Genomic DNA, 13,986 nt, shown 5'->3' with positions numbered 1-13,986 from the left:
CAGGATATGCCGTGCAGTGTGTGATGGGTGGAGTTCGCTATCAAATTCATGTAAATCTGGCCCCGCACCACGGATAAAATCAAGAGCACCTTCTTCTACTTGATGCTCAGTATTTCTCCGAGGTGCTCGGGCAACAAAGCACTCGCAGGATCGGCGGCTCTGCCCCCAGGGTTCAAAATCTGTTTTAACCCTATATACCTTTAGCTCTTTGAAAATACCTGAGCTACTGTACGAGCTTTAAATGTTTGAGAGCTTGTAAAAAAGAAAAAGAAAAATCTTTTGTATGGGGTCCCTGGAACAATTATTTTCAGATGGGGGTCAGCAGCCAAATACTAATCAATTTGGGGGTCCTTGACATGAAACCCTTTGAGAACCACTTAACACTTGAACATATGTACGAATGTATGTACATACATACGTACAGGGATTCCATGCATTTATTGTCAGATTTGTCTTTCGTTAAGTGTGATCCTCGTTTTCTGAGTTGAGTTTTATTTTCACTCAGATTTCTATGGATTTAAAAAGACACTCAACTTTGATACCACATGTTTTTATTTTAAGACGGATGTCTCCATAACCAAATTTCCAGTGGTTTTTATCACATATTAAGGATGAATTTGAAGCACATAAATGCAATCTATAAAGTAAAACGCAGACTATATAAATTGTTTTTACTGCAAAAATGACATTACTGCAGTTATGACATCACTGTACCATCATCAAAAAGTATAATTTTGACTTTGACACTTAGCTTTGCAGATACAAGGGGCCAATTTCGGGCCTTTCTGACATTGTGTTATGTCACAAATGTGGGTATATGTAATAATAAAAAAAGGGTTACTGATAGTGTACATATTTTAAAAAGACAGCTACTGATGTAAAGAACTGTTTAGAATGGAGAGGACTAAAATCATAAGACAAAAGGAGTCCGGTGTCAATGTTCATCATTGTTCGTTGTTTGAGGATCTTTGCATATACAGTAGCTATGTAGCAAACACTTACGTAAAAAACAACATTGTTCAGAACATGGAACTTTTCCTTTGTGTGTTTTCATCCAGGGCAAGAATACAAAATTATTTGAATTTAATAATTCCATCTATTAGCATGTTTCTTCATATTATGGCCTTTTCCCTCTTCAAATTAGGCCTTTGTTGACTATACGGCACGAACGTCAGGCAAAGCTTGGCACAAACATCACTTTTCTTTGAACAATTGGCATTTTCAGTCAGAGCAGCAAAGAAATTGAAGTAAAGCTTCACAAGCTTCAACATTTTTAAAACAACACATCATAAAACATAAAACAGTCCTGTGACCATTGAGTATGTTGACCTGCTCCTCCGATGAAAAGGTCCTATGACACCAGGTTTAGCGCCTGGTCCGGGGGATTTACAGGAGGTTGGCATCACCAGAACTGAGGGACTGAGAAGGGACGTGATGTTGGAGAGGTAGGGGATAGCCAGGTTGTTGAGCACCTTGCACTGTAGGTGGTGAGGAGTATTTTAAAGTTGACTGTTTGAATGGTAGCCAGTGAAGATATTGGAGGATTGGTCTGATGTGTTCTCTGGAGCGGGTACTGGTGAGCAAGCGAGCAGCTGGTTTCATCAGCTGCTGGTTACATCATTGGTGGTGGCATGTTCTGGAAACAAAGAGAAAGACATGTATTTATGTGTTGATGTATCTAATAGACAGTGGTGTTAAGTACTGTACTTGAGTACAATTTGAGGTATTTTTACTTTACTGGAACATTTCCAGTTTTCAATACTTTTATTTCTACTCCATTACATCTTAGAGACAAATATTGTACTTTTTACTCCACTACAATTCTTTGAAAACTTTAGTTACTAGTTACTTCGAAGATTTTGAATATTATTACAAAACATACATTAACCACTTAAACCCTACATATACTTTGGCTATTTGAAAATAGCCGATCTACAATCTCACCAGTAGATCTGCTATTTCTGAGTATATCTACATTGTGGTGTTGATACTTTTACTTATGTAAAAACTTCCACGACACTAATAGACCTTCATTTAGGCAAGAATAATTTAATTGTACACATGTTACAAGATAGTGGAAATGCCATGAAAGACGTTTAGATTCAAGAGTTGCACTGAAAATGTGAATCCTCAAACTGTCATGTAGATTTGTGCATATGACATTGCTTCTCTACTAATGCAGGGGGTTCATAAAACATTCCATATCAGTTATGGATCTTAATACTCACTTCCTGAATCCAGTCAATGAAATGAGAGGTACGTGTGAAGATATTAGGCATATTGGCGACGTTGCATTTTTCTGCAATTGTCCGGCTGAAAATACCATGGACGACGTATTCAGGTATGCCGTTCACCAAGCAGTTCAGAGGGCCACCAGAGTCACCCTAGGCAGACATAAATACAAAATATGAAGCCACAAGGGTCAGTGACTAATAAAGTAACAGCAACATATACCAGAGGCTGTTGTGTGATTTAAAAAGCAATTTGATATTATTTTCTACCTTTTAAAACATTTTCAACAATTTTGGATTCCTGAACACAAAACTGCAATACACAGGCAATGTTGAATACTGTATATGGCTTAACACTATCTTGAAGCAAATCATGGTTCTCCCTCCATTATGCGCTTTAGACTGTAGGTGTAGAACAGGTCACTACCCCTAGAGGGGGTAACCTCCCCAAATTACTATGCCAAAGGGAAATGTTCTGGATGGTTCAACTTAATACAATGCAGCCTTGGGGACTAAATTATGACTTTTCTTACAGACCTTTGTATTTAAGTAGAAGTAGGCTAATGTTCTTTGGGGAACATCTAGTTTCCTCCTTTAATGTTGTTGTTTTTTCATAGGCGCTGAAATCTGTCTAAAAGATGTCTTCTGAACAATTGTTCCTTGTTGCTTTGGAGTTCCTGAAGTTATTGCTTATGCTGCTTTAGGATATCTGTTTTTTTTTTCTTTGTATCTTTAACCATTGAAAATATATTGTATTATTGTTTTGTCCATGACATTGTATTGGTGTTCCACCTCTTAAGTAAAATTGTTTAAAACAAAAACAAAAAGCCAGCAAGGGCATATACATCATATAGATAATAGGTACAGTAATCGTTTTTCATGCTCTCTTTCTTATGTCAGTATACACTCACAGTACAGCCAGATCTAGCACTGGTCCCTCCAGCACACAGCAAGCTGTCGTACAATGGTCGACCCCACCAGACCAGTTTGGAACATGCATCCTCATACCCATTCACACGAAGACGCGCAAACCTCAGCTTGTCAGATACTTTTCCATTCCCTCCATTCCCTTTTTGACACAGAAAAGAAACAGTACAATTTAGGAAAGTTAAATGTTCAAAAATCTATTTAGTACTACTACTACTAGTAGTTTAGTCTACTATGCAATAACAACTCTACCATACAGTATCTATCACATGGTGCACCTGCCTTCCTCTTTGTCATTTTGTTTGTCATCATCTGAGGTAGGAGTCTGATTTTAAAACGCACAAGTTGATGAAACCTTAACATTTTAATTTTAAATATTGTATCCAACTTACATTCAGTGTATCCCCATCCGGTGATGTAGCATTCAGCGGTGTTGGACACAATATCTCCCAAAGGAGGCAGAGTGGCCAGCGTGATGCCTTGGTTCAGGGTGGCCTTGCGGTTGAGTTGCAGCAGGGCAATGTCAGCTATACCACTAAAGTAAATGAAACACATCAGGTGTATGGAGTTGGGTTGAGTGTGATAAAGCCAACAGACTTTACTTGACCCGAGTCCCCCAGGGCTCTATACTAGGTCCCCTCCTGTTTTCGCTCTACAATAATAAATATATTTGCTGAAAACAGCCGATCTACAAGCTTACAAGGGATCGCGTTGCGGCATGTTGTGACCTTGTACATCTGACATTTTTGCTGAATGTTCGCCCCAGAATAGGGACACTGGGGTTATAAATCAAGCTTTATTTCAACAGATAACTTCTCAACCCTTTTTTTTGGTTTCTTGCCATAAAATAGAAATAAAAACATGAGTGGTAAAAATGCAACCAATAGTCCTTCCTTGATACACAACCTCCAGGTCCGACCAGCATATATACTCTGTGTGTGTCAGTGAAAACATTTGACACAGCTTCTGCAAAGTCAGTGAGATCATCGTGAAATTATTACTCTAGACTTTCCCACTGAAGATCAACATTTATTGGTAGCACAAAAAAAAACAATATAACAAGTAGGGCTCTTGAAATCTATGATAAATAAAGTGTGTTCATCTGTTCACCTTTTGGGGTTCTTTTTCCATTCGTTATGGATGGTCTTACGCCTGATCTGGATGATCTGCTCCGTGTCACTGATGCCCTTCAGATCATGGTTACCAAGAACCACTCGCATGTTTGAGGGCCTTATTACAAAAGTTGCACAAAGCATGTTTTTCATTTTTAACCAATTAATAAGAACTGAGGCTGATTTTGCAAATGTCTTCTAAATCTAACAATTTTCAGAAAAACTACATCAGTGGTTCTCAAACATTTTCATGTCAAGGATCCCCAAAATGATGTGTATTTGGCTGTGGGCCCCCATCTCAAAATATGTTGTTCCAAGGACCCCCCCTATATTATTTGAATATATATATTCAAATAATTGTCACAAATAGCAGTTCTACAAGCTCATGGCGTGGCACCAAGTGACGCGCTATGAACTTGTATATCTGCTATTTTTGAATAGCCAACCAATGTACTATACAGTATATAGCTAAAATAAAATGTACAATGACACAGATGCTTTGGATGTAACTCAAATTCATATGGCTAATAAAGTGTAGGTTGGCACTTGCATACAGTGCAGTATGTAAACAGTATGTTACCAGATCTTCTTCACACAGTGAGCAGCGGTCATCACCACGTCCTCTCTGATCAGGATTCCTCCACAGATGTGTTTGTGCGACCTGCGCCAGAAGTTCTTCGCCTGAACAGAAGCCTGAGAGAAACAAATATACGGTTCCAGTCAAAGAAATGACTATCAAATCAATCTTAGTAAATAATGACCAGCCATTAACAGAGTTCAAAAACAATTTGCTGTTGGGCACTACCTGTGCTGTATGACATAGCCAGTATCTTAAGACACACAGTATGCAGTACATAAATACAGTAGATAGACAAGACAGACAGACAGACAGACAGACAGACAGACAGACAGACAGACAGATTATTATTTTAGAATTAACTTTGAAGGAGGTTGGGAATACTTAGAATACACTCTGGTAAAATCATCAGTGTTCATTTTTACAAATAGATTGAAAATTACCATCCAGGTAAAACTGGTGTTGTCAGTCACCACTTCACCTCCCACAACACCAACTCTGTAGTCCTGTGTGAGATTATACTTAGGCCGATGAGGAGACACTGAGGAGGAGACAAGAAAAAAGAAAAAAAGATGTAAAAAAAAGTGTGACATTATTTAAACATTTTTTCTAGTGATAAAACATTGTACGAGGTGTGTTGGGGAAAAAACATGTTGAATCATCATGTAGGCTAGCTCAATGAAATATGACACTTACCGGCAAGGCCACCAACAACGAAGAGGAGAAATACAGCAACACCAAGGTATCGGGAGCCAACACGAACTCCAGATGGACGGTACCATTTGGCCTTCACTGGAGGACACACACACACACACACACAAGGTGAGAAAGGGAGCCACGTAAAGTATTTTTGTGTTTTTTATTTACCATGAATCTGAGAATACAATATCAGACAGTGGGCCTATATACGTGACACGCTGTCAAGTGTCAACTGTTTGAAAATCCTACAAAGTACATTATACTGTATATAAATGTAGGCTATTATGTGGTTTATTTTAGCTCAAAAGCACATTGAACTAAACCCTAAGAAACTGGTCATTTCAGAGAAAGTTCCTTGGACTTAAAGTAAAGGGTAACACTGCTCATAAGGTACCCGTTATTAACACTTAATTTATGATTACTTAATACATTATTTAAGCGTTAATTAAGTGTTCATTATTAATTATTAATAGCCTATAGCCTATATTTGTATCAAATGCACTATCAGGATAAACACACTTCTGGGGCTCTAATAGCCTACTTACCAGACTGCTTCTGTGATTGATCGTCTCTTTCCTCAGCTTCAGTCAAGGTTTTAAGCTCAATGTTTTCAGCCATGTTGACAGCTGTAGTAGTAGTGGTGTAGTCTATCACAGTGGCTGTGATAGACTTGTCACAGACAGGGCAACAGAGATCTTAAGTAGTGATCGCTCTCTTCCTCTTTCTCTCTCTCTCTCCCTCCCTCTCTCTCTCTCCATCTCTCACCCCCCCCCCCCCCCCCCCTCTCTCTCTCTCAAACTTCAGTAAGTGCAAAACAACGCCCCTTCTTTTCTTCTATGAGGGGACGTACACTGCCGCCCAGTTTTTTCATTTCCCATTCCCCCCCCGCTTTTTTGCCTCCTCTACGCTACTCATTACCGGCAACTCATAGTTCCTTCTGATACCCCCCATTCTTCTGATCATACCCCATACATCCGACAGCTGCACTTCTCTTCCAATACTGCTGCAATATTGCCTCCAATATGAGTGTTTTGGGGTTCTTATTGTTGTTCTTACAACTGCCTGGCCCTCTTATATTGATTCAAAGTACCCATAGAATGCAGCTTTTTAAGTTTCTTAAATGCCTTATTTCTAACTTTTACAGCTTTGCTACAGCTGCTATTCCACCAGGGCACAGTCTTTAGGGATTGTTTCCTCAGCAGACTGTACCATCTCATTAACTATTTCCTCACTTAATACATTTACATCCATCTCATTTCCCTCCTGAAATTTCATGAACCTGACTGCACATACCTCTCTGAAAGCATCCCAGTTAGCCTTATCTAACTTCCATCTGGGAATTGTCTTCCCTTTCTCATAGTAAACCTCTGTGCCTATTTTAGTCACTAAATGGTAGTGATCACTACCTAATGTACTTTTACCTACACTCCACGTACTTACACCTGCTATTGCACTAGACACAGATCAAGTGCTACTGTATTTTTGCTTCTGTATTTTGCACAATATTATACTATGTTTCTTCCCATTTTTTAAATACAAACCAGGCAGTGATCATCTATAACATCTTCCACAACTACTCCATTTGCATCCATACTGTTGCTCCCCCACAGTGAATTATGCAAGTTAAAATCTCCACACCATACCACACTATCTTCCATTGGTCCTTATTTTCTTACATGGGTTATAGTAATTAATTATATCTATTTTGCATCTCTCAGTCCATATCTTAATCTTAAACCCTATAACTCATTCCACTATGTATGAATGTCTAACTGTGGTTTCAGCCACAAATCCTGAATACATATAACATATGTTTGTCTCCAAATTCATCAACATATCTTTTAAAACCTTGTCCATTCGCAATTAGACTTCTTGCATTCCACTGCAGTAAGATCAGCACCATCAAGATAAATATCATTAAGAGTGTCTCGAACAAAAACAAAACACCTGTGATGGTGTTTTGTTTTGGCTTTTAGGAAAGACTAATAATATTAGTAGGGAGATAATTACAGCCTGTGGATATCAGTAATTGTAATGCATTTGTTAATTCTGTACTTATAGGGGTATTGCACTAGTGTATACACTATCTATTTATAATATTTACTATTTATCATCAATACAAACTTTACTTTCAGGATTAAAATAAAAAATGGCAAAAGTAGCAGATCTACAATCTCAAAACACGTTGCTTCACGCCACGTTTCAACTTGTAGATCTGCTACTTTTGATACTTATGTGTGACGCTGTAGTATGATCGAGTAGGGCATTAATTTACGAAAAAACACAAAAAGTTAAAATATGAAGATAAGACTACAGTCCTCAAGTCGTCTAACCTTGTTTTCCCTTTACACAAACCAAAAAATGCTGACCTGCAAGCTGGTTGATCATAGATGTACTTATTTGGTGTTCAAACTCAACTGTGTGTGTGTGTGTGTGTGTGTGTGTGTGTGTGTGTGTGTGCGTGTGTGTGTGTGTGTGTGTGTGTGTGTGTGTGTGTGTGTGTGTGTGTGTGTGTGTGTGTGTGTGTGTGTGTGTGTGTGTGTGTGTGTGTGTGTGTGTGTGTGTGTGTGATAAGAAGTTTCCTGTGTGTGTGTGTGTGTGTGTGTGTGTGTGTGTGTGTGTGTGTGTGTGTGTGTGTGTGTGTGTGTGTGTGTGTGTGTGTGTGTGTGTGTGTGTGTGTGTGTGTATGTGTGTGTGTGTGTGTGTGTGTGTGTGTGTGTGTGTGTGTGTGTGTGTGTGATAAGAAGTTTCCTGTGTGTGTGTGTGTGTGTGTGTGTGTGTGTGTGTGTGTGTGTGTGTGTGTGTGTGTGTGTGTGTGTGTGTGTGTGTGTGTGTGTGTGTGTGTGTGTGTGTGTGTGTGTGTGTGTGTGTGTGTGTGTGTGTGTGTGTGTATGTGTGAGTGATAAGAAGTTTCCTATAGGTGAATGCATCGCTGGTATAATTTAACTTTTGGCATGTTTTCACACGTGTTTTTTCTCTGTACCTTCACACGGTGTTCTTACTGGCAGGGAGAAGCAAGGTGTGAAACAAGAAGCTCAATTCTCTGAATATCTGACCACAAGAGTGAGAAGCAGGAAACATTGTTGTAGCTGCATTTATATTTAACCCTTAAAGAAGTCATAGACGTCTATTAGACTATGATGAAACAAAACAATATAAAAATAATAAAGGTGAATGTGTAACAGTGAATTCAACTCAGGTTGCATCAAACACATAAGGATAATCTTCATGCCCACACTACAACATTTTAAAACAATAATTGCACAATTAATCCCATGCCAGCAGAGAGTATATAGGCTACAGTATGGGTGTGGACATGGAGAGCAGCCATCCATCAGTGGGTTCCTCTGCACCATGAAGCTATAGGCACTCTGGGAAGCATATATAGACCGTCTCTATACGCTACAGCCTATTAGCAAGCTGTTGCACCATATCACAGCCACCTGCTCTTTGGCCTGGACCGCTGGTGTAGCAGTCGCCCTGTTGTGAAGCGAAAACAGCCAACCTACAAGCTCACAATGCTGGTATACAGCAAAACTAAATATTTTGCCTTTCGTGAGCAGGTGACATTTTGTGTGTGTGTGTGTGTGTGTGTGTGTGTGTGTGTGTGTGTGTGTGTGTGTGTGTGTGTGTGTGTGTGTGTGTGTGTGTGTGTGTGTGTGTGTGTGTGTGTGTGTGAGTGAGTGAGACTATGATGAAAATAGCAGACCTGTAAGCCCACAACGCGCCACATGGTTATTTTCGAATAACCCATGGCTTAAGTGGTATATGTTTTGAAATCATTTAAATCTGTAATAAAAAAAAAAGTAATAACTAAACCAAAGCTTACACGTACTTGGAGTGGAGAAAAAAGTACAATATTTGTTGTCCTCGATGTTAGCCTTAAAGAGTTTAGTGCAAGATGAACTAGCCAACGACTATTTTTTTTATTGTCAAAATCTTTGAAATATTTATTTAAAATGAACAACTTATGCCAACCCAAATAAGACATTTTTAAAACCTTAAAAAAATGTCAGTACTTTGTTGATAAAAGAAACGATAAAGAAAACCAAACATCGGTGAAGAAAGTGCCTTTTTGTAAAAAAAAAAAATCCAAAGAAAAATCCTCATGTTTGAACAAGGACGTTCTCTGCCAAGAGTAAAAGTCGACCTCAAATCACATCGTCTTCTCACAGATTGAAGGTCTCATCCCATCACACCAACCTTGCTCACAAGACTCTAAAGTAGTCTTTCTCTCAACTTGATTTGCTCAGGACCCACGTTTTTCTCCATGAGATCATGACCCCAACATTACTAGACTAGATACAATGTTCCCCCTTATCCAAGTTAGTTATCCTTAAAGACGAACTGAAATGGTACTTGTGAGTATTTCATGTCCTTATTGTAACAAATTTCCGAGTGAAACAGGGCCTGTGCATTAGCCAATCACAGTGATGGGGATGGGGTTGAAAAAGGTAAACTAGGAAAGTGTGCTCCTCGGAGAGCAGTTCTCCGCCAGTCTGGGTCATCAGGACACAAGCAAACTGCGAAAGGGAATACAGCTTGTATAACGGACGGTGCATTATCACATTTTATTAATCTAATTACGGGCATTAATGGGGTATGAAAAACGTCTTTGAAAGTCATTGTGACATGATTCCAGGGACACAAGTCAATCGGAATGGAACGTGAAAAATCTGATTGATACACCAATTTGTGTGCGTTTTGGACAAAATCTGCAGAATGACAATCTTGTCAAGAGGAAATTGCAGTGGCTTATAAATTGCATCATAATCCAAGGAATCCGGGGGGAAAATGTTGGATTGTACAACTTTCGGTTCAAGAGTTATAGGCCAAAACATGCAGCGCACGATTTCCAAAATTTGGGGTGGAGATTCTTCCATTGGCCTACTGGGAGTGTGCGTGCAAAGTGGGCCGATCTACCTGTTCACAGACACTCGCTGACAGACAGACAGACATAATCACGGTGGTGAAAACACAACCCCCACCACCAGCCGTTCCGGCCTGGCGGAGATATGGGCACCACACTTGTGTGTCTTGCATAATGCATCATAGCCCTTTGTGGGAAAACTTATTTCATAATATTATTGGTTAAATTGGTTAGGACCTGCACTGGCATAATCACACATGAGGTTTGTGTTTGACAGGAGCTAATAAGACAGGACTTCTGATGTAAACGTACACCAATTTCCCCCCTCACTTTTGGAGCATCTATTGTTAAATATATCCCCATTATGACCATGAATATCGTCTCTGTCGGGAGGAAACCCCATATGTCCAAAAGTGTTATCACAGGCACATATCACAGGCTGTCAGTGGTGTTAAGTAACTAAATACATTTACTCAAGTACTGTACTTAAGTTTCAGTACTTTTACTTCTACTCCATTACATCTCAGTGGCAAATATTACACTTTTTACTCCACTACAATTATTTGAAAACTTTAGTTACTAGTTATTTTGATTACTATTACAAAACATACATTACCCACTTCAGCCCTACATACATGTCGGCCATGAAAATAGCGATCTACAAGGTCACAAGCTCACTGCGTCGCATTGTGTAGATCTGCTATTTTCGATAAATTTTTTATACATTTGAAAACTTGCGAAATGGGACATTCTGCATAATGAGTGTTTTCTACTTTTGGTATTTTAAGTCTTGGACATATAAACCTTACATTATTGTCCTTTCTAAGATAAAGGCCAAACTACTACAATATTCTGGTAGCCAGGCTGTGAGGACAACTTGCCATGTGTGCACCCAAGTGCACCCAAGTGTTCATGTATTATTTGAATGTTGTCCAATCATTTGTGGATTCAATTAAGAGTATAACAATGCAGGCAGGCAGGCAGGCAGGCAGGCAGGCAGGCAGGCAGGCAGGCAGGCAGGCAGGCAGGCACGCACGCACGCACGCACACACACACACACACACACACACACACACACACACGGCAGGCCTGCGACCTTATCACTGATAATATACGACACACAGACACACACACAGGCGAAAACACGTCTCGGCCACGCCTTTCGGATAACTGGTGCTTCCACTGTATGTTTTCCAATGAGCCCATACAGATAAGCTACAGTGAACTCAGATTTGAAAACTAAGCAAAAGTGACATCTAGTGGTTGATTCCTGCACTCAAAATGCATTTACTTACGGCACAGTGATGTGATTTGGATAAGTGACAACCTTAAAGGACGACGTCACCCATTTTCAACCTATCTTCATATAAATGGTCCTCACTAATGCTCATTATATGGCACCATGTCTGTCTACCCCGTCTGTGTCTCAGAGGAGGGCTGTGGACAGTTCAGAAATCTGCTTACCAGTGACATCATTGATGGAAAATCCAAGCTAATAGAAACTGCAGGCTTTCTATTCCTGTTAAGTTAGCTATAATGGAAGCCATTGTTCTCACGTTAATAACAATAAGAACAATAAAAAATAAAACACTGCCTAACAATGATGTCACTGGTAGGCGGGTTTCTGAAGTGCATGTCCACAGCCCACAAGCCCATGAGACACGGACGGAGTAGAAACAAATTGTACCATTTTATCATGAGCATTAGTGAGGACCAATTATATGAAGACAATGTTTAAAATGGGTGAAGTCGTCCTTTAACCTTAAGTGGGTAAGGGACCACGCTCCCCCTACCTCTCTGACCTCCCACACCGCTAGGGCCCCTCCCACTCCCTCAGGTCTGGTGATGCCAACCTCCTGGATGTCCCCAAGACAAAATGACAAACTTGGGGTGACAGGGCTTTCTCAGTTGCAACCCCCTCCCTTTGGAACTCACTCCCAGCTCACATCAAAACCACCCTCAAAACCAACCTTATTAGACTTGCATTCCACACAGAATTCTAATCCCCTTTGCCTTTTCATTTTAATGTTTGCTTTGTTTTTAGCCTTTTAACTAGTTATTTCTTAGTAACGTTGTTTGAGTACCTAGAAAAGTACTGTATGAATTGGATGTATTATTATTATTAAGTGTCATCTGAAAGGCATGTTATTAAAAAAGGAATGTTACTGGATTGATTTATATTGAGCTGTAAGACATAAGAATACCTCAGACTTATATAGTGCCTTTCAGAATACTTAGTCACTTTACTTGGGGGAAGAAATAAGACTTTAGTACTCAAAATAATAAATGAAATTGTCTCTAAAAGGAACCAAAATAAACTACTACTACTACCATTCTGACTGTCCGCTGCAGTGTGTTCTCTGCATGGAACTGAGGATGGAGCTATCGATGAGTGAGAAATACTTGCCGGAGCAGGTGAGGAAGTTGGGGCCGAGGATATGTTTTACATCTGTGAGGCAGGTGGTGAGGGTGGAATGAGTGGCTTCATTGATGGTCTTGGTGGAGAGAGGTAGAGTCATGTATCATCTGTTGGGCAGTGAAACTGGAAGCCAGTATATAGTTGGCATATGCATGCACAGATCATCAACATACTTTAATACAAAGGTACATATACTCACATGGAGGCACATACATGCCTGCCTGCATTTGCATACGTATGCACATAAACACAGTGCACGCAATACAGTACTGTGCAGGCACACATGTATGCACACAAAGATGTGTCACTCTCGCTCATTCTCTCTCTTGCTCGCTATTTCTCTCATACGCGTGTACACACGCACACGCACACGTCATGCTGACAGGTAATGTGCACTGAAAAGTGTGTGAGAGTGTCATGACAGACTGCTTATTCTATTATTTGTATTATGGTTGGCTTTGTGTTTATTCCGTTTGATTTTGCGTGCATGCATGCTTTTCTTTATTATTTCATTTTCAGTTGCAGTGCTTTGGAAGCCTGCAGTCTATAGTGGCAGTGTCAGCAGTTCAGCATTGAGGACTCCAATTGGACAAGTGAGTTTAACAGGTGCAGGGAATGAACTAATTACTCTATTGCAGGCTGCTATTGGTGCTGGGCTGGAAGGCTCTCCCTATTTAATAGCCACTGTTGTCACATGAGGCAGTTTTGCCCTGGACACGGAAAAGCACAGACCTACAAAAGGAGAGAGGAGGAAGGACCTGGACTCAAACAGAAACCAACTGGACCCCCACCCCACTTGGAAAGGGAAGTAGATGCAGGAGACACTATTCTGCTGTAACTGGATTTTAGATACTGGAACCTATGCCATTTAATGACTTTGCGTCTTACAGTTTTAATGGCATTTAACACTGGACGGCTTTGAAAGACCCCCCTTCCCCCATTGGACATTGGATTGATGCATTCCCCTCCTACGCCCTGCCCCATTCCACTGCTCTGCTTTTATTAGTATTAGGTTGAAAAAAATAACATTGACTTTGGACTTCTTGCCTCACTGTGGGGTTTTGAGTGGTGTCTCCCCATTTAAGGACACTGTTTAGAACTGAAGCCGTTGGCTTATTTGATTGTTAACACTACTGTGTAACAAAACTTGG

At 40.0% G+C, this 13,986-nt stretch overlaps 1 protein-coding gene across 2 annotated transcripts; it reads right to left on the bottom strand.

Moving 5' to 3' along the window:
- Nucleotides 1-690: 690 nt before the first annotated feature.
- On the bottom strand, nucleotides 691-6,202 carry LOC311046502 (elastase-1-like). 2 transcript variants are annotated; one of them, XM_084058846.1, is made up of 9 exons: nucleotides 6,092-6,202; nucleotides 5,544-5,639; nucleotides 5,291-5,388; nucleotides 4,851-4,963; nucleotides 4,269-4,388; nucleotides 3,551-3,693; nucleotides 3,143-3,300; nucleotides 2,229-2,384; nucleotides 691-1,636 (listed from the first exon to the last, which is right to left on the bottom strand). In XM_084058846.1, the coding sequence occupies exons 1-9, from the start codon at nucleotides 6,162-6,164 to the stop codon at nucleotides 1,613-1,615; spliced, it is 981 nt and encodes a 326-aa protein (XP_083914972.1). In that variant the 5' UTR covers nucleotides 6,165-6,202; the 3' UTR covers nucleotides 691-1,612. The 2 variants fall into 2 exon arrangements, with proteins under 2 accessions (XP_083914972.1, XP_083914973.1); XM_084058847.1 differs by lacking the exon at nucleotides 4,269-4,388.
- Nucleotides 6,203-13,986: the final 7,784 nt, after the last annotated feature.

Source organism: Gymnoscopelus microlampas, assembly GCF_963454915.1.
Source record: "Gymnoscopelus microlampas genome assembly, chromosome: 5".
Lineage (NCBI taxonomy): Eukaryota > Metazoa > Chordata > Actinopteri > Myctophiformes > Myctophidae > Gymnoscopelus > Gymnoscopelus microlampas.
Note: the sequence above shows the minus strand (reverse complement) of the source record. Positions and strands in the feature narration are given on the sequence as shown.

Excerpts from the sequence above, each read along its gene's own strand:
- LOC311046502 (XM_084058846.1), bottom strand. The coding sequence starts at position 6,164 with ATGGCTGAAAACATTGAGCTTAAAACCTTGACTGAAGCTGAGGAAAGA. Across the intron at positions 5,640-6,091 it reads TCAATCACAGAAGCAGTCTG|TGAAGGCCAAATGGTACCGT; the intron begins GTAAGTAGGCTA and ends TGTGTCCTCCAG. Across the intron at positions 3,301-3,550 it reads CGGATGGGGATACACTGAAT|GGAATGGAGGGAATGGAAAA; the intron begins GTAAGTTGGATA and ends TGTGTCAAAAAG.